Source organism: Grampus griseus (assembly GCF_964374135.1).
Source record: "Grampus griseus genome assembly, chromosome: 3".
NCBI lineage: Eukaryota > Metazoa > Chordata > Mammalia > Artiodactyla > Delphinidae > Grampus > Grampus griseus.
In genome coordinates, this window is record NC_139019.1 from 92,340,073 (window position 1) to 92,365,477 (window position 25,405).

General features: G+C 32.7%; 1 protein-coding gene across 3 annotated transcripts in view; it reads left to right on the forward strand.

Moving 5' to 3' along the window:
• YTHDC2 (YTH N6-methyladenosine RNA binding protein C2) overlaps positions 1-25,405 on the forward strand; it is a 66,194-nt gene that overhangs the window by 33,069 nt on the left and 7,720 nt on the right. For 2 of the 3 annotated variants that reach the window (XM_082649860.1, XM_082649861.1), the window contains exons 13-26: positions 207-385; positions 640-736; positions 815-902; positions 989-1,069; positions 2,764-2,846; positions 8,314-8,419; positions 9,881-10,000; positions 10,309-10,581; positions 13,067-13,193; positions 14,240-14,445; positions 14,800-14,995; positions 17,028-17,137; positions 18,507-18,799; positions 22,899-23,073. In XM_082649860.1, the coding sequence (XP_082505986.1) occupies positions 207-385; positions 640-736; positions 815-902; positions 989-1,069; positions 2,764-2,846; positions 8,314-8,419; positions 9,881-10,000; positions 10,309-10,581; positions 13,067-13,193; positions 14,240-14,445; positions 14,800-14,995; positions 17,028-17,137; positions 18,507-18,799; positions 22,899-23,073 (2,134 nt within the window). The remainder of the gene's footprint in view (positions 1-206; positions 386-639; positions 737-814; positions 903-988; positions 1,070-2,763; positions 2,847-8,313; positions 8,420-9,880; positions 10,001-10,308; positions 10,582-13,066; positions 13,194-14,239; positions 14,446-14,799; positions 14,996-17,027; positions 17,138-18,506; positions 18,800-22,898; positions 23,074-25,405) is intronic. The other variant, XM_082649862.1, reaches the window with a different exon arrangement.

Genomic DNA, 25,405 nt, shown 5'->3' on the forward strand with positions numbered 1-25,405 from the left:
AGTTTTTTTAAAAACACATATTGCCAAATTTTACTTTGAGTAATATACTTGAGACCAAAATATGAATTACATTATAGAGTATTAATTGTCACTTACCCTCTTTAGAGTATATTGAAAATTTGAACATGGACATAATGGGAATCATTGGCCTTTAAGCGTTACTCTTTTTAATGAAATTTGACTTGGTCTGTGTTTTTCTTTTCTAGTGCTTCATTGGAATTTGGAAATTTAGATGAAAGTTCTTTGGTTCAAACAAATGGGAGTGATCTCAGTGCAGAAGACAGAGAGCTCCTGAAAGCTTATCATCATAGTTTTGATGATGAAAAAGTAGACTTGGATTTGATCATGCATCTTCTATACAATATCTGCCATAGTTGTGATTCTGGTAAATACGTATTGTCTAAAAGAACTGAAGCAAAAATATATTCTTTGACTTAAATTTAGTATTTTGTGTGTGTACAAATTTTTATACAATTTTGTTGATAATAATGCACAAATAATCTCTTATGTCATTTTATAAGTATTAGAATTTATCAGTACTTGAAAACACATGATGTAGTTCATTATAGCTAGTTGTTTTGATTGATTTTGGTTTTACAAAGAGATTTAATGTTTAAAAAAAAGTCATTCTTCTTCAAGGTGCAATATTGATTTTCCTGCCTGGATATGATGAAATTGTTGGTCTGAGGGATCGCATCCTGTTTGATGACAAGCGGTTCGCTGACAATACTCATAGGTAAAAGCTAAAGCTTTATATTTATTGCATTAAATAACAGTTAGGTACCACAGTATAATTTCTCTTAATTGTCGACAGGTACCAAGTCTTTATGCTTCATTCAAATATGCAAACATCCGATCAAAAGAAGATATTAAAAAACCCACCTGCAGGTGTTCGAAAAATAGTAAGCTTCATAAAATCTTCTTTTTTCCATTTTATTAGTCATTGGTTTTGCTTTCATATTAACGATAACATAATATCCAATTGCAGATCCTTTCCACCAATATTGCTGAAACCAGCATCACAGTCAATGACGTTGTCTTTGTTATTGATTCTGGTAAAGTGAAAGAGGTATGTATGGATAAGTTGTATTTTTACCTAAATGACAAAGGTTAAGTTCCATAACAATAAATGCTTTTATAAGCAGAATTCATTTTAATGGGAAAATTTCTGGTTCTAAGATGAATTTAACGTAGTAAATGTTGGTTTCACTAAAGTAAATATTCTGCCTTAAACAATTCAGTTTGTAGGATCTGTCTTATTTTAACAAATTATACAAAAAATTTAGCCTCTGCTCACTAAATATTAGGAATAAAATAAAGGATTTGGCTAGTTACAGTGAAAATTTTGTCAATGTGGGAATTTGATTACATATTTTGTATGTTTTCTTTCTACTCATGGGCATGGGCCGTGTCCCTCTTGTTCATTGTTATATCTCCAGTGCTCCACGTATAGTAGGTATTCAAAAGATACTTAGAGAACCATGCTGATAGGAAACAAACAAACATAAAACCAGGCTTCAGCAAATGATGGCTAGCAGTAAAATTGGGCCCATCACCTGCTTTTGTAAAAATAAATTTTGTTGGAATACTGCCATGTCTACTTTTTACCCATCGTCTGTGGCTGCTTTCACACTCCAGTGGCAGATTTGAGTAGTTGCAACAGACCCCCTCTGCAAAGGCTAAAATATTTACTGCCAATTCCTGATATAAATAAAAGGCAGCATTTATTTCCTTTTAGTGTTGGAATGCCCAGCAATTCTCAGCATCCTTAATTTTGGTCGATCCTTTCACTGAAATAATTGAAAGTGATAGAGGTAATTGATTTTTCAAGGAGAGCAATGCTATCCATGTTGGGAAAGCAAATTATATCTGTTCTAGTGGATATGAATGATCATTTTTAATGTGAAAAAATTAATTGCCTTTAGGTGTTATTTATCAAGTAAACTGTGATGGTAGTGCCAAAGTTATTTTATGTACAAAATTGTTAAATGTAACATTTTATTAAAAACAAAATAAGCAGCATCTTTTCTAAAAATCCCATAATTAAACAATTATGAGAACACATTTGTATTTGCTCTATGTAGTAATTTTATGAAAAGGAAAGTGTAAAGTCACTGAATGATTGATGTATATATTCTAGCAATGAATTCTTTTAAAATATTTTTCTACGTAAGTTTCCACTTTAGAAGTGAAAGTATGGGGATAGTAAAGGTTCTTTTTTACCTTCTCTTTTGTAACATTCTGGATAGGCTAACTGCATTAGTAGTTCAACAGGAGGTAAAATGGAAGGGGTTAAAAATTATTCAGTTGGGAATAGGATTACTTTAGTGATTATTGTTATTCTTCCAATCAACTTCCTGGAAAGTATTTCAGAAAACGTCTTTCCCTGGTCACTCCTATTACCCACAGTGATGTAAATCTGATAGAAAATGACCTCAAGGAATAGATCAGTTCTCTCCAATCTTGATGCCTTATGAGAACTGACTGCCATTATCCAAGTGTAGCAGAGAAAAACAGATAGCTTAGCAAGGCACAGAATGAGGAAGTTTTACAGCTCTTCTAAGTTTAGTTTTCATTCTTTTTCCTTAGAATGTTTGTGACCAGAAATCTGGATTTTTTTTTTTTAAATCAGTATCCTGTTTTAATTAATCAAAGGGGACTTTGAATTAAACTCGATGTGCTAAAATATGTTCATAATGTTTTCTGCTATTTCTTCTTAAATACCATTTATGTATTAACATGAAGGTGATTTAAATATTACAGAAATCCTTCGATGCACTGAATTTTGTTACAATGTTAAAAATGGTGTGGATTTCCAAAGCTAGTGCCATACAGCGAAAAGGCAGGTAATGTATATTTAATGGACATTGATTCAATTGCCTATAAAATGGAAACATTTTCATATGTATTACATATTTAATGTATATTCTACTTTCTCTAAAATGTTAAAACTTTCGTGTTAGTCTTAATTTTTATATTATTTTTGCAAAGCATACCATTTTAATACTTATTTTAAAAGTTGAATTTAGGTTATGTTAAAAATAAAAAATTTTGTCTAGTATGATCTACACTCAGAAGACATAAGAAACTTAAAAAACAAAAATAAAAGCAGTGTAAGATGTAGGACTAATTTCTGTACAATACATAAAAAGCTCCATGAAAATCAATTAAATAAAGACCACTACATTAACCTCACATATACCACATATATCTCATATATACCTAAAGAAATGCGAATTAATGAGGTACTATTTTTTACTTATCAGATTGGCATCAATGAAAATTTTTAACAGCACACACAACAAGAGTTGACAAAAGCATGGGCCAATAGGCTTTCACAGTTTGCTGATGGGAGTTTATATTGATGTGACTTCTTCAGAGGATGATTTGAAACTGTTTATCCAGATCTCCCCTTTAGCAGTGGATTCTACTTCTCATAATTTATCCTGAGCATACTTGTACTCAGGATAAATGTGTGCCAAGTATGTGGCACTCATAGTATGTGTGCCAAGATGTATGTTTAAGAATGTTTTTTGCAGTATTATTTGTAGTAGTGAAAAGTCTAGGAACACTGTAGTATCCATAACTAGTGAAGTGATTAAGCAAATTATATTATTGTCACACAATGTCATACTAAGTAACTGTTAAAAGGAAATATGTAGATGTATGTGTTTTATATGGAATGAGTTTTCAGAAACTCATATTAATTGAAAAAAGTAAGGTATAAAACATGTATCTAGTATTTTCTTGTTCTAAAAAATATCTATGCATGTGTATGTTTGCATGTATATTTAGACACATATGTTGTTGAGGCTGAGATAAACATTACAAAACAATGATTGTTGACTCTGAGAAGGAGGATTTGTGGGGCTCTTGGAGGAAGGAGACAATTTTTATTTTTGTATTTTTTGTATTTCAGTTATTTAGCACATACTTGCATTACTTTTTCATTTTTAAAAAGGCAAGATTAAAAAGAGTCATATTTTTCAGTAATTATTTGACTAATTTTTCTTGCATTTTAACTAACAAGAAAACATCAGATACTGACTTCAAGAGTGCTGCCTACTGCAGACGGTGGATACATTGATTTCTGTACTTTATAACTTCATAGAATGCTCTTTGTTGTTATTTGTTGTTGTTATTGTGTCAGTTGTCTTCTTATGACAAGTGTGGTTTGGCACATTGAGCTGGACTTATACCGTGTTAATAGTATATTATCAGGGATAAAAATCAGAAATTATAGAAATTTTCTTTGTCATCTTTTTCAACAGATGTTTTTTGGCAGCCTTCACTGTGCAAGTGTTAGGGGTGCAATGATGAATAAACTATGGTCTGATGGGTAAAGTTTGAGATGGGGAAATGTTGCAGTCCATCTTGGAATCCAATAAATTAAGCAATTTTAATATTATGTGATCTGCACTGTAACTAGATAATGCTTCTAGAGGAGTTAAGATAGAATCTGAGACAAATATGATTAAATAGTTATTTGGGGAAGGCATTGCAGAGGGAAAACATTCACAGAGGCCTAAAGGCAAGAGTGACAAAGAAAGTTGTTTGGATGGAGTTTAGTTTAGAGGAGAATAATGAAAAATGAGTGGAAAGAGGTAAGTTGCAGACTGGTCCTTTAGGACCATTTTGTATTTTCTCTCTCTCCTTTTTCTTTTTAATAACATGGTTATAGTATTCTTTCATCTTTTTGAGGAATGAATAGGTAGAGACAAAAATGATGGTAGGAGGACCCCAGTAGGAGACTCTTTTCATTAATCCTGTCATTTACAATAAGGGAGAGATGAGAGTAGCCTGAATTATTATAGTGGTGGTTGAAATAAAGAGGAATATAGGCATACCTCCCCTTACTGCACTTCTCAGATACTGAATTTTTTACAAATTGAAGGTTTATGGCAATCTTGTGCACCCCGTGTTGAACAAGTCTATCAGCACTATTTTTCCAACGGCATTGCTCAATTCTTGTCTCTGTGTCACATTTTGGTAATTCTTGAAATATTTCAAACTTTTTCATTATTACTATATTTGTTATGGTGATCTCTGATCAGTGTCTTTGATGTTATTATTGTAATTGTTTTGGGATACCACGAACTGTGCTCGTATAAGAAGGCAAACTTAATCCATAAATATTGTGTGTGTTCTGACTGCTCCACCGATCAGCCATTTCCCATCTCTCTCCTTGTTCTTGGGCTTCCCTATTCCCTGAGACACAATACTGAAATTAGGCCAATTAATAACCCTACAGTGGCACCTAAGCGTTCAAGTAAAAGGAAGAGTCGCACTTCTCTCACTTTAAATCAAAAGCTAGAAGTGAATAAGCTTAGTGAGGAGGGGATGTCAAAAGGTAAGACAGGCCGAAAGCTAGGCCTCTTAGCACCAGTTAGCCAGGTTGTGAATGTGGAGGAAAAGTTCTTGAATGAAATAAAAAGTGCTACTCCATTGAACACATGAATGATAAGAAATCGAAACAGCCTTATTGCTGATGTGGAGAAAGTTTTAGTGGTCTGGATAGAATATCAGATCAGCCACAACGTTCCCTTAAGCCAAAGCCTAATCCAGAGCAAGGTTCTAACTCTGTTCAATTCTGTGAAGGCTGAGAGAGGTGAGGAAGCTGCAGAAGAAAAGTTTGAAGCTAGCAGAGGCTGTTTCATGGGGTTTAAGGACAGAAGCCATCTTCATAACATAAAAGTGGAGGTGAAGCAGCAAGTGCTGATGTAGAAGCTGCAGCAAGTTATCCAGAAGATTTAGCTAAGATAATGAGGGTGGCTACACTAAACAGATTTTCCTTGGAAAGCAGCCATTTCTTGGAAGAAAATGCCACTAGGACAGGCTGACTCTCTTGTTAGGAGCTAATGCAAGTGGTGATTTGAAGTTGAAGCCAATGCTCATTGACCATTTTAAAAGTCCTAAGGTCCTTAAGAATTATGTTATATTTACTCTGCCTGTGCTTTATAAATGGAACAACAAAGCCTGGATGACAGCACATTTGTTTACAACATGGTTTACTGACTATTTTAAGCCCACCGTTGAGACCTGCTGCTCAGAAAAAGTGACTCCTTTCAAAATACTACTGCTCATTGACAACGCACCTGGTCACCCAAGAACTCTAATGGAGATGTGCAACGAGATTAATATTGTTTTCTTGCCTGCTAACACAACATTCATTCCTCAACCCATAGATCAAAGAGTAACTTCAGCTTTCAAGTCTTATTCGTTAAGAAATACATTTTGTAAGGTTATAATTGCCATAAATAGTAATTCCTCTGATGGATCTGGGCAAAGTAAATTGAAAACCTTCTAGAAAGGATTCACCACTCTAGATGCCATTAGGAACATTTGTGATTCATGGGGAGACGTCAAAATATCAACATAAACAGGAGTTTGGAAGAAGTTGACTCCAACCCTCATGGATAACTTTGAGGGAGGAAGTAACTGCAAATGTGGTGGAAAGAGCAGGAGAACTAGAATTAGAAGTAGAGCCTGAAGATGTGACTGAATTGCTGCAATCACATGATGAAACTTTAACAGATGAGGAGTTGCTTCTTATGGATGAGCAAAGAAAGTGGTTTCTTCAGATAGAATCTACTCCTGGTTGAGCTGCTGTAAAGATTGTTGAAATGACAACAAAGGATTATATTACGTAAACTTAGTTGATAAAGCAGCAGCAGGGTTTGAGAGAATTGACTCTGATTTTGAAAGAAGTTCTGTGGGTAAAATGCTATCCATCCAACAGCATGGAATGCTTCAGAGAAATAGTTTATGAAAGGAAGAGGCCGTTGATGTGGCAAACTTCATGATTGTCTTATTTTAACAAATTGCCACAGCCTTCAGCCTTCAGCTGATCAGTCAGCAGCCATCAACACTGAGGCATGACTCTCCACCAGCAAAGAGGCTATGACTTTGAAGTCTCAAATGATGGCTAGCGTTTTTTAATAATAAAGTATTTTTTAAATTAAGGTATGCACGTTGTTTATTTAGACGTAATGCTATTGCATGCTTAATGTACTACAGTATAGTGTAAACATAACTTTTCTGTGTATTAGGAAACCAAAACATTCTTGTGATTCACTTTATTGCAATGTTTGCTTTATTGCCATGGTCTGGAACTGAACCTGAAATATCTCTGAGGTATGCCTGTAAGTAACTAATTCAAGAGATATCCAGGAGAGTAATATTGGTGATTGTATGTCCAGGGGGTGGGGGTTAAGGAATAGAGTGGAATGAAGGATGTCTTACAGGTTTCTATGAAAATTTTGTGGATGGTGGTGCTATTGTCGGGGAAAATGTGAAGCGTGGTTATGTGGGGAGAATGAATTTTTGGTTGTGTTGTTTGAGTTGACTGTGGAAAATCCAAATGGAGCTAAGAGCCTTCTGAAATATAGGTCTAGAATTAGGATAAGGAGACCTAGGTGGACGGAACTTGAAATTAGGAGGATTATTAATATCACTTGGGAGAGAGCAGAATAAGGAGAGCGAAGGGCTAAGGTCTGACCTCAGAGGAACATCAACATTTAAGAACTGGGAAGGATAGAAATCTTTCAGAGGAGGCTGGATAGGTGGGAAAGCTAATGGGTATGTAGTGAGGGAAATATTTGATGAAGGAAGGAATGGTCCAACAATGTCAGATTTTCTAACTTGTATCACACTGTGTTATGGTTAGGTTTGTCTCTTTGGATTATGAGCTTTGTGAGGCTACATAGGGATATTTCTGTATCTCTGTCACTTGGCATATTCAGCCTTGCTATTAGCTGATACAGGGACTTTGGATGAAATTAAAAGTGACTGCTTTTCCTCAAGATGTATTTCTAGTGCTTTCCAGAAAATTATGCAAGTCTCTATGATCGTGGGGTAAATGACACTCCCTTAGAGTTGTGTAATGCATAACTTCCACAACTCTGTGTTTAGTGGGCCTAAACACAGTGCTTAGTATCAGCTCTGTAAAATTGATTAAATTTAAATTACCATATATTTATTCACGCCTTATTTTTTACTCACTTCTATTTTTGTGTGTGTGTATATATATATATATATATAGTATATAAATTTTTACCATTGTCTTAGAAGTATTACTTGTCAGGTAGTATTACTTGTCATTCATGAATCTCACTTTATAAATGAAATAATTGAGTCCCACAAATGTGAAGTACCTTTTCAAAGGTTAGGGGATCAGTATCAGAGTAGAGGTTCAGACTCACATGTCCTGATACTGGTTCATTGTTCTGTCTCCTAAATCATATTGCTTTTACAGTTTCCTTATTATAGTCTTTATTCCTTGTTTGAGCCTTAATTTTGTGTTTCAATTTTAAGGGCAGGGCGATGCAGACCTGGAATTTGTTTCCGGCTGTTCAGTAGACTTCGATTCCAGAATATGTTGGAATTTCAGACTCCAGAACTTTTGAGAATGCCATTACAGGTGGAAATTTACTTAACTCTATCTAAAAGGCTATTTTTTGTGGGTGAGGGAGGAGAGGGACCATTTCAACTTATACTGATTGGGCTTTTAAAAAATCAATTTATAAAATAAAATTATAAAGTATATATTATGGAGGGTGGTTATATATAACTAATATTTTTTTCTGTATAAGAAAATTTAACTCAAAAACCTCCAAAATTTAAAAGAATTACTTGAGTGCATTTGAATTTTAGTATGGTTTATAGATACATTGTTTTTTTAATGTAACATTCTAGGAGTCTGTCAACCACCTGAGTGTTCACCTTTTAAATTCTCAATGAGAAGTAGAAAACAAATCATTTAAAGTACAAAATATTATACCAAAATCTCAGTTTAAGATGCTGATCTTACCTTGGTAGTTTTGGAATTGAGTTCACTGAGATTTCCTGGCCTGTATGAATTGTTTTCCTTTTGGTTTTCTGACTTCATGGAACAGCCAAACACTATGTACTTTCTAGGGAAAACTATCAGAAGTGCATTAATTTGATTCTCTGGTGTGCTGAGCTAGATGCTGGCTTCCAAACCTTAAAGAGACACTGGGTCATATTTTTGGCATCCAGGTACCTGGATGACTTCCCACTTCTCCATGCCTGTGTGCCATTTTCTGTTCTTCTTAGGATATGCAAAGTTCTTAACAAAAGCCTAAATTATCTCTCCTGCTTGTGTCTCCAGTTTTAATTTTTTAATTCTTGCCTTTCCTCTTCTCTCTGCTCATACCAGTAATTTCAGTTTCTGAAGCACATTTTGTTTCCTTCTATCTTAGGGCCTTCATATGTGCTATCCCCTCTCCATTGAAACCCCACCCCCTTATTCCTTTTCTGTTTAATTCCTAATTAATCTGTACATCTTACTTTAAGTGTCATATCCTCAGAGAAGTTGTCTTTCACTTCCCATGGCTGCCTCCTCCTACTCTTTCTTGAACTTGTGTTTACGTCTTTAGTTCCCTGTATCCTTCATAGCACTTATCCCAGTTGTAATTAAGTAGTTAATTATATAATTATTCTGTTTTTCACACACAGTGAAAATCCATGGGGGCAGTGTCTGCCTATCCTCTTCTTTTTCTCCAACTTGATACATGGTGCCTGGCACCTAGCAAAAACTTAAATATTTGTTGAATGGATAAAAGATTCTAGAATGTAATATAAAGGGAAAAAAAAGATTTTTGGACAGTGACTGTTATTGTTATATATAAGAACTGTGTGAGGAGACATTGCCCGCTGTTGATGGAGGATGGTTATTAAGATTCTCGCACTAAAGTATGAGCCCATCTTTCATAGAAAGACATTGTTCGCTCTGCTGTTCATTTTAATCAGAGACTCTACTAGTCTGTGTTGGGAAACTATAGTTCCCAGGATTTTTAAAAAAATAAATATCAATTATAAGTGTCAGTATTTCAAAATTATTTGCTCTTCTTATTTACAGGAACTTTGTTTACATACCAAGCTCTTAGCCCCAGTTAATTGTCCTATTGCTGATTTCCTTATGAAAGCTCCTGAACCTCCACCAACTTTAATTGTAAGAAATGCTGTGCACATGCTTAAGGTTGGTGTCTTAATAGTTTCATTTTACCTGAAATTTAAACCAATTGAGAATATGTCTTAACTAATTTTTTACCTAAAAAAATTATCTTCGTATTATGTATTTTGAATAATACTCTCGTGGTAATTATAGTAACACAGTAGGTATAGTTCATTTTTACGTAATATATTTGAAGCAAAATATATTTTTTATGAGGTACAGTAGCAAAAGAAAATTTATGTTCTTGTATCTTACTTATGGATTTTTAAGTATGTGGTTTGATTAAACAGTTTTTGGTCATGTCAAGTTCTATTTTATATCCTTTTATTTAGACAATAGATGCAATGGATGCATGGGAAGATCTCACTGAACTTGGATATCATTTGGCTGACTTGCCAGTAGAACCACATCTTGGTAAAATGGTCCTATGTGCTGTGGTGTTAAAGTGTCTGGATCCCATCCTTACAATTGCCTGCACACTAGCCTATCGAGATCCGTTTGTCCTGCCAACACAGGCCTCTCAAAAACGTGCAGCTATGCTTTGTAGGAAACGTTTCACTGCAGGGACTTTCAGTGACCACATGGCACTTCTCAGAGCATTCCAGGTACTATTATTGTCATTTTATTTTTGAAATGTTGCTGGTTAAACACATTTCTAGGGTAAGTGTAACAAATTAAAAAATAGATATGATTCTGTTAATTTTGTTTCATTATAAAGTCACATTTTATTAATTGCTCAGAAAAATACCTTCCTAAACTGTTAATATGTTAAAATTATCATGTTTTTCTCTACTTTTTTCTTTCATTTTCTCAGTTTTCTCCTTGTAAAACTATGTATATATTTATTTTTATTTATACTTATATATATATTTCTTTTTTATAAACCCAAATTCCTTATCTTTAATCATATCTTGTTTAGGAATGCTCTAAAATTTTAGTTAAGAAACATTGTATATTATTCAAAGTATATAGAACAAAACTTAGAAGAAAATTATCTTGAATTTAATATCCATTTATTGATTTTTTACAGTAGGTTCCTTGTGTGCTCAAGAGACTATGTTAAGAATTTAATTTTATAAAGCAAAACCCAAAATCACTTAAAAATTTTAAGATAATAATAGTGAGAAACTGAGGAAAGTGATAAATGGGAAAGAAAAGATAAGTATAGTGAACCTGAGTAAAGGAAATGATATATAATTTAGAAATTCAGCTATGTGGGGGAAGAATATGTTATTTCTTGAAAAGGGAGACATGTTATTTATCCTTAAATTCTCTTGAATGTAGGCTGTATCTATACATTAAAAAATTGTGTTTTTGCAGAAAGTACTCTTTTCCAGGCATACAGGATTTTTCCAATATATACAATTAAAAAAGTAATTATAAGGTCTTTTGTGGGCATTATTGAATAGTGGTTGATGCATTGCTATTTATTTGGTCTATTAGATACCATATATTATAGTAGATCAGTTGAGTGATTATAACTGGGGGGAGATTTGGAGTAGAATTCCTATCTATTCTTTGTTTTTTCCCCAGCTCCTTCAAAAACAGAGAAGGTAAATTACTGCTTTTGTCTTTCTGTTATATTCCAAAGCAAGATAACTCATTTTCAAAGAGAGCTCCATTATGCTACATATAGGTGATTTCTAGGAATCCTACTTTCCATTCTCAGACAGATTAGGAGGGTGATATAAAGATTATTTTTAGAGGCCTGAAGTGGCAGGTTTCTTAGATATAAATGGTATTATGATGGCTTAATTGAAAATCTCCCATACTTCAGTGGAGGAAAGTTAGCAGGCACATTTGTAAAGGTAAATATTTTTACATAGCTAGGTATTTAGGTTGCCTGATACTTTGTTCTCATTGGGATTTTATAAACTCAATGGCTTTCATAGCATTTGAGTATAAATTGAAAATGATAAATTCTATTTGGTCATAAAGTCTTAGATTTTATTTTAAAATTATTCTAAAAAATTAGATGTTATTGACATATAACATTATGTTAGTTTTAGGTGTACAACCTAATGACAGTATTTATATATATTGTGAAATGATCACCACAATAAGTCTAGTTAACATCCATCACCACACATAGTTAAAAAATTTTTTCTTGTGATGAGAACTTTTAAGGTCTACTCTCTAGTCTGTTAATTAGAGTTGTGATGATTTCACAATACAAATCATTATGTTATGCACCTAAAACTAATGTTATATGTCAATTATGTCTCAATAAAATTATTTATTAAAAAAATTACTCTCAGGGACTTCCCTGGCGATCCAGTGGTTAAGACTTCACGCTTCCAGTGCAGGGGGTGCAGGTGCAATCCCTCACTGGAGAACTAAGATCCGACATGCCGCTCAGTGGAGGCAAAAAAAAAAATATTTCTCTCAAATGAACTTTTTACAAAACAGAAATAGAGTCACAGATGTAGAAAACAAACTTATGGTTACCAAGGGGGAAAGAGGGAGGGGAGGGATAAATTGGGAGATTGGGATTGACATATACTCACTACTATATATAAAATAGATAACTAATAAGAACCTACTGTATAGCACAGGGAACCCTACTCAGTACTCTGTAATGACCTGTAGGGGAAGAGAATCTAAAAAAGTGGATATGTGTATATGTATAAGTGATTCACTTTGCTCTGCAGCAGTAACTAACACAACATTGTAAACCAACTGTACTCCAATAAAAATTAATTAAAAAAATAAATGTTGATGTTGAAAAATGAAAAAAAATTACTCTCTTAGCAACTTTCCAGTATACAGTACAGTGTTATTAACCATAGTCACTATGCTATATATTATGTCTCCAGGACTTATTTATTTTTATAGCTCAAAGTTTGTACCTTCTGATCCCCTTCACTTATTTCATCCACCCTCCTCACTCCTCTAAGCCCCCGCCTCTTGCAACCATTAATCTGCTCTCTGTATCTATGAGTTTGTTTTTGTTTTTCATAGTCTTAGATTTTATAAAGTAATTAGAAAAAGGAGAATTGACCTTGAGTGGTTATTGTAGTGATTTTCAGTTACTTTGGTTCCTAAGAAGTGATTAGAAACGTGTCTTGTTATGTAATTATATTTTTATAGGCATGGCAGAAGGCTCGAAGTGATGGGTGGGAGCGAGCCTTTTGTGAAAAGAATTTTCTTTCACAAGCTACTCTGGAAATAATCATAGGCATGAGAACTCAGTTGCTTGGTCAACTTAGAGCATCAGGTAAAGTTTTCTTCCAAAGAACCTATTTAAACTACTGAGAGTTGCCTATACGTTATAGTATTTCTAGTGTTAACTAATGCCATCTTATATTATTTTTATGACATTATCATGTTGTATATCTTATGTTCATGAACTGCTTTGTAGACTTCTGCATGACCTCAACTTTTGTTTGTTGATTAAAAAAATGATATTGTAGAAGCTATAGTTGAGAAATATATGAATGCTTTTTGATACTGTTGGCAATGAGCCATTTATAATATATTTGTTGGCAAAAATCAATTTAGAGATTGTACTTGTTATATTTTATCATTATTAATAAATATTTAGCTCTATGAAAGAGAAATTACAAAAATTTAAGTAGATTGATATGAAAGCTGGCCTTTATATTTTTGGAACATAAAACAACTAGTAATCACTTGAAGGCACTTGATTTTTTTTTTTTAAAGAGAATGTCAGTTTTGCTATTTCATTTTAGAACTGCTCCTTTGAATTTCTTTTTGAGTGGCATAGTACATTGAGGAAACAGAAGAAAAGTACCTGAGCCTGGATTTATGGAATAGCTGAAGTGCCAAAGTAATATAAGGAATGAACCAGAGGATTCAGAGTTGTCTCAAATATGGGGAAATATGAAGGACTTTTGAAATTCAAGCAAGAGTACTTTATATTTACTTGACTTCACTTCCAGGATTAGTTTCTGTCACAACCAAGATTTATTAATACCATTCAGCAGAATAGTTTAGGTTTTCAGCTATGATTTTAGTATGTTTCTGATAGCAGCTTATGAAGAACTTTATTGCAAGAATATGTATTTGTTTCTGAAGTCCCTAACTCCTCAATGAATCTTCTGCTTACTTTAGCCTAAGCAAACTTAAACTTTCTTCGAACATTGACTATATTATAAACTTTTCAGAGGAGATTTTATGAATTATTGTGGCATTTGAATCATTAAACTTGTATGGATTATACAATTTTTTGTTAAAAACCCAAATTTAAAAGTATATTTTGTGCAATAGAAAAAGTTGGTGTGGTTTGTTTCCTCTTTCTAGGTTTTGTGAGAGCACGAGGTGGTGGTGACATTCGAGATGTTAACACAAATTCTGAGAACTGGGCTGTCGTTAAAGCTGCATTGGTTGCAGGCATGTATCCTCATTTAGTCCACGTGGACAGAGAGAATGTAGTATTGACAGGGCCAAAGGAGAAAAAAGTACGGTTTCATCCCACTTCAGTTCTCAGTCAGTCTCACTATAAAAAGGTAAAACTTTTTGAATGCTCTTAGGCCTTGAGGTAAAACTAATCTAATTTAGATAGTTGAAGATCAATAAAAAAATGCTCCCAATGCCAACCTGCTTGAAGAAATTAATTAGTTATGTATGTATAATTCAACATTGGAACAATATTTTGGTTGAGTCTTAAAGTTGGAAGAGGTAATGTGTTAAGTATTGAGGACTTTTGTACAAACTACATGACCAATGACTTGCTTTAATTTTTGTTTGGGTACTAATATACAACATCTATTTCGCTGAGGGACTTTGTACATTTTAAAAGTATTACCAGTAAATTAAGTGATAAATTTACTTAACAGTTTTAAAATTTATTTTCCTAATAGATTCCTCCAGCTAATGGTCAAGCTGCAGCAATTCAGGCACTGCCCACAGATTGGCTTATTTATGATGAAATGACCAGAGCTCATAGAATAGCTAATATTAGATGTTGTTCAGCAGTGACACCTGTCACTGTATTGATATTTTGTGGACCAGCTAGGTTGGCAAGTAATGCTCTTCAGGAACTTTCATCTTTTCGAGGTAAATATATTATTGAAGGAAATACAAATCTATTTGAAATAAAATTTTTTCTTCTTACTAAACCAAACAAATTTTGAAATTATAAAAATTTATGTGGTACTAGCTCCCTTTTGATGTATTAAGACTAATTAAAAATTACTAAAGTGTACCATTGTTCTTGAAATTGATTTCTAAGGTAACTTGATATTCATTTGTGCATTTTTGATTAAACTTGTTGATAGTCTGTTTTTTTCTTCCACTTGAATTTAAATGATAGTTTAACATAAAAAACAGGTAATTGTTTAACTACCAAATATAAAATAGATAGCTAGTGGGAAGCAGCCCCTTAGCACAGGGAGATCAGCTCCTTGCTTTATGACCACCTAAAGGGGTGGATAGGAAAGGTGGGAGGGAGCCGAAAGAGGGAGGGAATATGGGGATATATGTATATGTATAGCTGATTCACTCTGTTATACAGCAGAAACTAACACAACAATGTAAAGCAATTATACTCCAATAAAGATGTTAAAAAGAAAACAAAAAAGTAATTGTTTAAAGGAAATGTTACCCATAATCCCACTACCCTTACGCAAACACTTTTTAATATTATACATTTTTTTCTGTATGTTTACATATTTTAGGTTATTTTACCCATACTGTTTATATTCTGCTATTTTCATTTCACAAAATATAAAAAACATTTTTAATATTTCATATTAATGGCTGGAAAATATTCTATCACATTATAGTGACATAATGCATTTGAAATGTTCCTTTATAGTCGGACATCTAGATTGTTTCCAATTTTTTGCTATTTGGTGATTCAGCAAATATTTATTGGGCAACTATTACATGTCAGTTATTGTGCTAGGCATTGAGGATATAACAGAAAACAAGATATACAAAGTATTTCTGTCTTCAGGAGTTCACCTGTTAGTGGGTGTTGACATATAGCAAAAAAGTAAATAACATGCATGGTACTTTGAAGAAAATGAAGAGGGTCTCCTTAGGAGTGACCTACTTTAGAAAGGGACCTTAGACAAGTTTCTCTGAGGAGATGAGATTTAAGCTGAGCTCTAAAGTATGAGAAGAAATCAGCCATGTGAAGATGCAGAAATATGCTCTAGGTAGGAGAAGATGTCGAGGACCAAGATTCTGCACTAGGAAATGATATAGGAACAGACAGAAAGATTGTGTGATTGGGACCATAGTGATCAAGGTGAGAGTGGGATGATCTGAGGTTGAAAGAAAGACATGGACTTGTAAAGGAAAATGCAAGGGAAACCGTTGAAGGGTTTTAAGAAGGGAGTAACATGGTGTGATTTATGTTAAAAAAAATCATTTTGGCTGTGAGAATGGATTGCTTGAAGGAGCAAGGACGGAAGAGAAGAGGCAGGTAGGAGGCTTTTGCAGTGGTCTTATGATAGATAATGATGGCTCAGAACTACAGTGATGGCATCTGATATGAAAAAAAATAAATTTAAAATTATTTTGGATGTACTAGTAATGGCTGGATCGAATGTGGGTGGTGAGTGAAAGGGAGGAATCATTAATTCTTGGGTTTTTGGCTGTGATAGCTAGTTGAATAATTGGTGCCACTTATTTGAGATTCAGAAAACTGGGAGGAGCAGGTTGTGTAGGGAAGTCAGGGGTCCTCTTAGACATGTTAAATTTGAGATGGCTAAGGAATCCTAAGTAAGATTTTTTTCTTTTTGAGTCAGTGGATTTATTATCCATATCTGGAGCTCAGGGAAAAAGTTTGGACTAGCAATACAAATTTGGAAATCATCAGCTAGTAAATGATATTAAAAAGAAGAGGGTTCTTGACAAAATTTGAAAAATTCTTTTATTTAGAATTTGAGTAGAGAAATAAACAATGGCCAGATACTGAGTTTTAATTTGTGACCTGTTGTGTTTGGAGAACTCCCCACACAAATTGTTAGTATATCAGGAGGATTTGTGTAAATGTAGAGTATCTATATTGACTTACTATTTTGTCTGTGATATAAGATAGTAAAAGTGAATTTTTTTTCCTTTCAATATGTGTGAACAGCAGATGGTATTCCTAATGACAGTAGTGATAGTGAAATGGAAGACAGAACTACTGCTAATTTGGCAGCTTTAAAACTTGATGAGTGGCTCAATTTCAAACTAGAGCCAGAGGTAAGTTGCTTTTTAGTAGTGTGATAGATTTCTTTTATTCAGTTGTATGAATTGATACACAGTGTGATGAAAATTATATCTTTAAAATTGAGCCCTTAGTATGAGAGAATACAGCTTGTTTTTCAGTTTTCATACATTCTCTGCCATATTGGGGTTTATTCTCTAGAGGATTTGAAAAATCTAGGTGTGGCTCAGTATTTGAGCATGGTAATATTTGAATATTTTTGTGTATATAAGAAAATATTGAATATTGGGTACACAAGAAATCCTTTCATTTTATGTAACTCTGTTTATAAGGGAAAGGTGTGAGTTCATCCTGTTTTCTCTTTTCATATTTCTCTGGAGTAGGAAAGATGAATGTTTTTTTTCAAATTAAAATTTTTCTTGATAAAGCCTTCCCTTAATTCCATCTTTACTTTTAAAGATCATTCTATATCCTTTTTTGGGACAATATCAACTGTTAAAAGTCAATACTGGCTAGGTTTACTTTTTTGCCATACATTCATTTATCACTTCAACCTACTGCAGTCTCATTTCCATTCCCATCGATCTTTCACTTCACTGAAACTGTGCTTGCCAAGGTCAATATTGTCTCCTCCAGGTTATCAAAGCCAGCCTGCTGTCCTTGATAAATTTGACCTTTCTCTCATATTTAACTATTGTCCATACCCTTGTTTTTATTGATTCTGCCCTTCCCCATTTTTCTTCCTCACCCCTGTCCTAACTTCTTTGTCACTAGTTTCTATGACATTACTATTTCCTGATTCTTCTATCTAGAGAGGTCATTCCGTCTTAGGTTCTTTCACTAACTCTTCTGTATGTGTTTGTGCCTTAAATGTTAGATGTTCTCTAGTAGTCTGTTCTTTACTCTGTTCTTCTGTCTCTGCACAATCTCTAAGGACCTTACCTCTATGTGTAGATTTAGTAACCATTTATGCATTGATAACTTCCAGGTACATCTTATCTGTATCTCTAGCTTAAGCTTTTCTCTGGACCTATGAATTCAGCTGCCTTATGGACATCATCATTTGGCAGTAAAAATAAAGTATGAATGGAACTAAATGTATTTTTCTTTATTTACCCTGCTGTTACTTTTCCAGTATTAATCACACTCTACCACACATTGTTTACTTTCTCTCTCATTGGAGTGTTTCATTTGATTTTGGGTCTCTAGTGCCTCAAAATGGTAAATAAATTTTATTTCTTTCATGCAACAGAAAGACTGAAATTGATAGTAAATGATATGAAATGTAAAACATGTTCTTTGGAAACAGTTTTAGACCTTAACTAATAAACAAATAGTTGTCTTGCAAGTGTGATAGATATTTTGCTTGTATCTATTTGAACTGAAGAAACCATTTTATTATAGGCAGCCAGTTTATTGCTGCAGCTTAGACAGAAGTGGCATAGCTTATTTTTACGCCGAATGAGAGCTCCATCCAAACCTTGGTCCCAAGTTGATGATGCTACCATAAGAGCAATTATAGCTGTTTTAAGCACTGAAGAACAGTCTGCAGGTTTACAACAACCATCTGGGATTGGCCAAAGGCCAAGGCCTATGTCTTCAGAAGAACTTCCTTTGGCATCATCTTGGAGGTCAAATAATAGTAGGAAAATTTCAGCAGATATTGAATTTTCTGATGAGTCTACTACTGCAGAAAGGTAAATTCATAACATTTTATCAAAACGAGATATTTTCTCTAGGAAAATAGTTATTTATCATAGAATCACATGCTTTTATAATATTTTAAAATTACTTTCTTATAATCTAAGATACACAAAAAGGTCGCAATAAAATAGGAAGAGTTACTTTCAAAAGATAACTCTTTCAAGTGTTAGATAATATTAAGGATTTCAAGCTCCTGGGGTCTTGAGTTATTTAACAAGGAAATTTTTTTGTCAGGAAAAGCTTAAAATGTTTAATTTCCAGAATTTACAAATTTAGGGTCTGAGAAAAAGATAGCAACATTTTTTATTATGTATTTTAGTTGATATATGTCAAGCCATATCTTTCCTAGATACTTCACAACGAGAAGTGTTGGCTGTGGCCATTTAGAAGAACAGCCTCCCCACAAGCCTTACCTAGATATTAATAACACTGACTAGTATTCCTACAGAAAAATACTTTATTCATTCATTCATACAGGGACACATTGAATGCCTGTTGTTCTTAGTGTGAGGGATATGGCAATGTGTAAGACAGATAAAAATCTCTTTCTTCAGAGAGTTTACATTTTATTGAGGGGAGGCATACATATATTAAAAAAGTAAATAAATTTACTGTCTTGGCAAAATTTTTTAGTTTAGCTAACTTCTTTTATCCTTTCTAGCATTCGGCAATTAGATGTGATTTTTTTGTTTATTATATGATTAGTAATAATAATGAGAGCTCTTATATTGAATTATTTATCCAAAAATGTATTTGGTGGTATAATAGTGGTTATAATGAATTGTTGGTCATGATGCAGAAATATTTCTGGTTGTAAAAATATTTGTTAGAATCAAATTTAAATTTCTTTATATCAGTTAATTTTTTTTTTTTTAAACCAGGTTAGAATTGATAACAGAGACAAAATTCTTGCTTGGAATGCTAATTTTGGCAGTATGGTAGATAGTCTCTGTGATAAGAATATGATTTCATTGTTAAAAACCTGAAAATAGGAACAATGGAAACATAAAAGATTTGTAGTGCTTATTGTTTTTCAAGGATCAGATGGAGTATATAGTACCTGCCTTCTTTTGATCAGATTTTACTTATTTGAATGAAGCATAAAAGCATGTTATCAGTTAAGACTTCAGTTGAAAAGGAATAATACATGGTGGTTTCCAAGTTCTTCATATATTACATTTTAGGAATAATTTAACCAATTGCTTAGAGAACCTTCTCGTAATATGCATCCCTGAACCTTTTTCTCTGATGTAGACACTGCCAAGTGAAAGGAAAATAGTAAAAAAACACATTTTCTACTTAGACACGCTTCACTTTCTAAAAAGAGTGTTCTAAAAGTTTACTTGAACAATGATTGTTTAGAATGTGAGAATACATTTGCATAGAAATTATGTGGTAGAGTTATTTATAGACTAATGTGTAAAAAACCTGTTATATTCACAGAGACTTTTTACACACATATGTGTCTATATACATACACACATACTACACACATACAGTTTTAGGGAAAAAAACCCTTCATTTTTTTTTTCTTTATAAAAGTAAGACATACTCATTTAATAAAATTTGGAAATACAGAAGAAGAAAATCAGAATTATAAAGTGTAATATTAGTTATGCTTTAGAAACTGATTATCTTATAAATTCATTTCTCCACCTGTGATACCAGTGTCTACCATTTTCCTTTCCTTACAAGTTGTAGCCTTGCATTCTTCATTCTCTTGTCTGTTGAACAGTGAGATACAGAATTTCATCCACTTTTAGACTTTTGGTAGCATTAATAGATAAGGCCTGGAATTGATGTAGCTTGTTGAGGAATAAAATGAGGACTCTTAGGAAGATTTATTTTTGAGTGGAGAAGTTATAATCTTTCTAGGATTACTTCTTGGAGAAAAGGGAGTTATAGTTAGAGTTTTCATGCTAGCATGGCAAGATATAGATTAGATAATTTCTTTTAATAAAAGCATTTTATTGAAACTATTTTTTAAAAGTTTAAGAAACTATTTAAAAATAGAAGTTACCCACATCCCACCTTAAAATTAAACCAATTTTTATTGTCATTTTCTAAATAATAACTTGCTCATTTACAGAGAATAAACATATCTTTTCTATAAGAAAAATGAGATATAAATGAGTTATCAGAACTCTTTGTTCCTCTTAAATAAAAATTTAGGTTGGAAGGGTTTACACGAATGTTTTGTTTCTACGTGCATGAAATTTTGGGGGGGAAGCCAAGTATGAGAGAAAAGCTTAGAATACAGCACAGAGTCAAAGATCAAATTGAAAACCACGAAAGTAGACATTTAGTTCTATTGAAAACATCATTTTTATTTTAATAAGGTATTACACTCAGTTAAGTTCTGTTACCTAATTTTTAGGTAAATAAAGTGCCAGGGAAAGAATGATGGAATTTTAGAGGTGTAACTTGATAATTCATTGAACGTCAATTCATGACAGGGAAAAAAACCTGAAAAGTTGGTTCTTTACATTTATCAAGTTGTTTAATTATTCAGATGTTTATTCATTATATATTTTCATTAATATTTTTAGGTTTTAGCTATTTTATTTCATTTTTGAACGAAATAGTATTGGATCTAAGATACTTACTGAAAGAGAAGCAAATTGTGGGGATAAGCTATTTTAACTTGTTTTGAAGGCAGAATAATTATAATTGCAAGACTCAGTGGAAGTTTATGTACTATTGATGACTTGGCCTTTTTTGTTTTGTTTGTTTATTATAAATATTGTTAAACATAGCAAAGTAAATGATATGTCATGGTGAATTCCATATTTCAGCTTCAGTAGTTTACCAAGATTTTCACCTATTTGCTTTATCTACCCCAATTATGTTTTTCTTGCTTCCTTTCTTTTTCTGTTTACATATTTCAAAAATCAGTCTCACACATCATGTCATTTTACCCTTCTGTATTTAAATATGCATCTCTTAAAAATAGAGGGATTTTTCCTACATAATCAAAATCCAATTATCAGTCCCAATAAAATAATCATTTCCCCAATTCTCAAACTATAGATTTATTTGAAACAACATCTAGGGAGGACTCATGCATTGTATTAGGGTGTCTTGTTTCTTGAATCTCTTGTGATCTAGAGCAGTTAGTTCCTCTGCTGACTTTTTTTAGGGAATGAGGTCAGTGGTATTAGATGTACCACATTCTGTATTGGTTTCTTTTTATTGCTATACCCTATGTATTTCATGGAAAATGGTGATTAGCTCTCAGGGCTTGATTAGATCCAGTGTTTTGGCAAGAATATTTTATAGGTAGTGCTATGAACTTTATATTGCACTACTTTAGGAAGTACTTAATGTCTTTTTTTTAATGTCTGGTTGTTCCACTAAGATGTATACTTTTTAAAAAATTATAAAATTCCTGACTGCCGTTTTTGCTGCATTTATTGGTAGAATTTTAAAACAGAAGAATCTTAGCGTTTATCTAATTTACTCCCTTTATCTAACAGGTAAGGAAATTAAAACTCAGATAAATTAAGACTTGTCCAGGATCACCTGCCTCGTTAGTTGTAAATTTAGTACTGTCCCAAAAACCTTCTCTCCTGACTCTAGTCCTGTCTTATTTCCACTTTACCATACTGTAATTTTTAGTATGCTTTTGAAATCTATTGTATTTGGCTTTACGATATTATATGAAAGTGGAATGGAAGCGGAGTCAGTGATATTCTAGTAAAGGCCATTAGCACAGGTATATTTAATTAATTTTATAATGTTAAAAGACATTAAACATCAATATAAGACATTATAATTGTTAAGGACTTCTCCTGGACTGACATTAAAAGAGATTAGGAGTTTTGTAAGGGAATAATACTTGGGTATTTAATATTAAGTTAAAGATTTTTATAGGTTGTTTTAAATGTATTTTTGTATTATTTTAAATGTTGTTTTTGTAAGTATACGGTAATAATACAACTCTTTCATCTAAATGTAATTGAAGAATGAAATTGCCTTTTTAAATACTATTCCATAAATCAAAGTGTCATTGGAGCTTTGGTTTGAAATGGACTGTGCTTTGTATTATGAACTTATGTATAACTGATCTTTGCTTTCTCATTTTCACTCAAGAGTATTGATGAAATCACCATCTCCAGCACTGCACCCACCTCAGAAGTACAAAGATAGAGGAATTTTACATCCTAAACGAAGCACTGATGACAGGTCAGATCAGTCTTCTGTGAATACAGACAGCAATAATTATCAAAGTCCTTGTGCTAGTCCTTCTCCTCCATCCTCAGGAAAGGTAGAGTATCAAGGATTTGTAGCAAATCTGATGTTACATATTTAAACAAAATTATAAAATAATTGTTTTTAAGTGACTAATCATGGCCTCTGTTCTAGATATAAATAGAAGCTGACAAACTGAGTAAATATTTTAGTTTTTTCCTGCTTGCCAGGTATTTTAGGTTATTATCATCTTGGGGTGTTTTAAACCTAATAGGTCATTCACTGATGGCATGTAGCTAGGCAGTTCATGATTTCCTTTCTGTATCTTTAGAACCTTTTTTTGTTCAAAACAAATGACAAGAAGATTTTCTTAAATTAATTTTGGTTCATACCTTCAGAATTGAAAACAATAGTTTCTTTCAATTCTTAATTGATTTCTCCAATTCAATGGTTATATTAAAAAACACAAGACTGGATGGGGTTAGGAAGATAGGAAATGTTGATAAAGAATTGAGAACTATGTATCTTTTAAAAAATTTGTAATACGAATGACTTCAAATGTCTAGAATATGTTTACATTTACTTTCCTGCATTGTTAGTACCTGAGTATTCGATTAGTGTTCGTTAGCTATATGATGTGGTTCTGGTGAAGATGTCTGCTGAACTACTCTTGTTAAATAAGAGGAAAAGCAGTGTTTTTGCAGATTTGCATTCTTAGGTTTTAAGATTTTTTTGTTTTTTTGTTTTTAATTTTAAAGTGCCTTTATTAAGGCATAATTTACACAATAAAATTCACGGATTTAAACTGTACAATTGAGTGAATTTTGACGAATGTATACAATCATGTAACTGTACTATAGTCATGTAGAGAACATGCCCATCACCCCTAGATTCTGGCAACCACTAACCTACTCTTTGTTCTGGGAATTTTGCTTTTTTTGGAACTTCCTGTAAGTGGAATGTATATAGCTTTTTATGACTGGCTATTTCACTTTTGAAATTCATCTGTATTATTGAGTGTATTATTAGTTTATTACTTTTTATTGCTGAGTAGTATTCCATTGTATGGATATGCCACAGTATGTTTATCTATTTACCATTGATGGACATTTGGATCATTTCTACTTTTTGACTATTATGAATAATATTCAGGTACAAATCTTTACGTGTAGATATGTTTTCTAATCTTGGGTACATACCCAGGAGTAGGTTTGTTGGGTTGTATGGTAAGTGTAACTTTACAAGAAACTACTCAACTGTTTTCTGAAATAGCTGTACTATTTTCTATTCCCTTCAATAATCTATGAGAATTCCATTTGTTCAGTATTCATAACAATACTTAACATTACTAGTCTCTTAATTTTAGCCATTCTCATGGGTATATAGTGATACTCCACTGTAGTTTTACTTTGCATTTCCCCAGTGACTAAAGATGTTGAGCATCATTTCATGTGCTTTTTTGCCATTTCTGAATCTTCTTTGGTGAAATATCTGTGCAAATTTTTGTTAACCTCTTTACATTGTTTATTGGTTGTCTTTTTTTATTTAGTTGTAAGCGTTTCTTAGTATATTCTGGATACAAGTCTTAATTTTATGTTTTGAACATTTTTTCTAGTAGTCTGTGCTTGCATTTACATTTTCTTAATGGTGTCTTTTTTTTTTTCTCATGTAACCCATCACTTTATTTATTTATGAGTGTTTTTAAAAATTTTTTATTGAGGTATGCTTGATTTACAATAGTATATTAGTTTTATGTGTACAACATAGTGATTCGATATTTTTATAGATCATACTCCACTTAAAGTTGTTACAAAATAATGGCTGTATTTCCCTGTGCTGTACAATGTATCCTTGTTGCTTATTTACTTTGTTTTTTTTTATATTTTTAATTTAATTTTTATTATATGTTGGAGTATAGTTGATTTACAATATTGTATTAGGTTCAGGTGTACAGCAAAGCAATTCAGTTGTCTTTTAAAGAACAAATATTGATGGAAATCCATTTAATCTATTTTTTTCTATTTTGGTTTCATCTGTTTTTTGTATTAGGGTTCATATTTTTGGTGTCCTGAGAAGTCCTTGCCTAACCCAAGATTTTCTCCTGTGCTTTCTTCTAGAGATTTTACAGTTGGAACTTTTACATGTATTGATAGGTATATGATCTATTTCATATACCTTGAATTAATTAATTTCAAGTTAATTTTTGTTTATAGTATGGGTGGGTGAACGATAATTTTTTGGTGTTTGCCTATACAGTTGTTCCAGAGCCATCTGTTGAAAAGATCTTTTTTTCATTGAATTACCTTGGCACCTTTGTCAAGAATCAATTGACCATAAATATGTTTTCTACTTATTGGACTCTATTTCATTGATCTGCATACTTCTCCTTTGCCAGTGCTACAGTGACT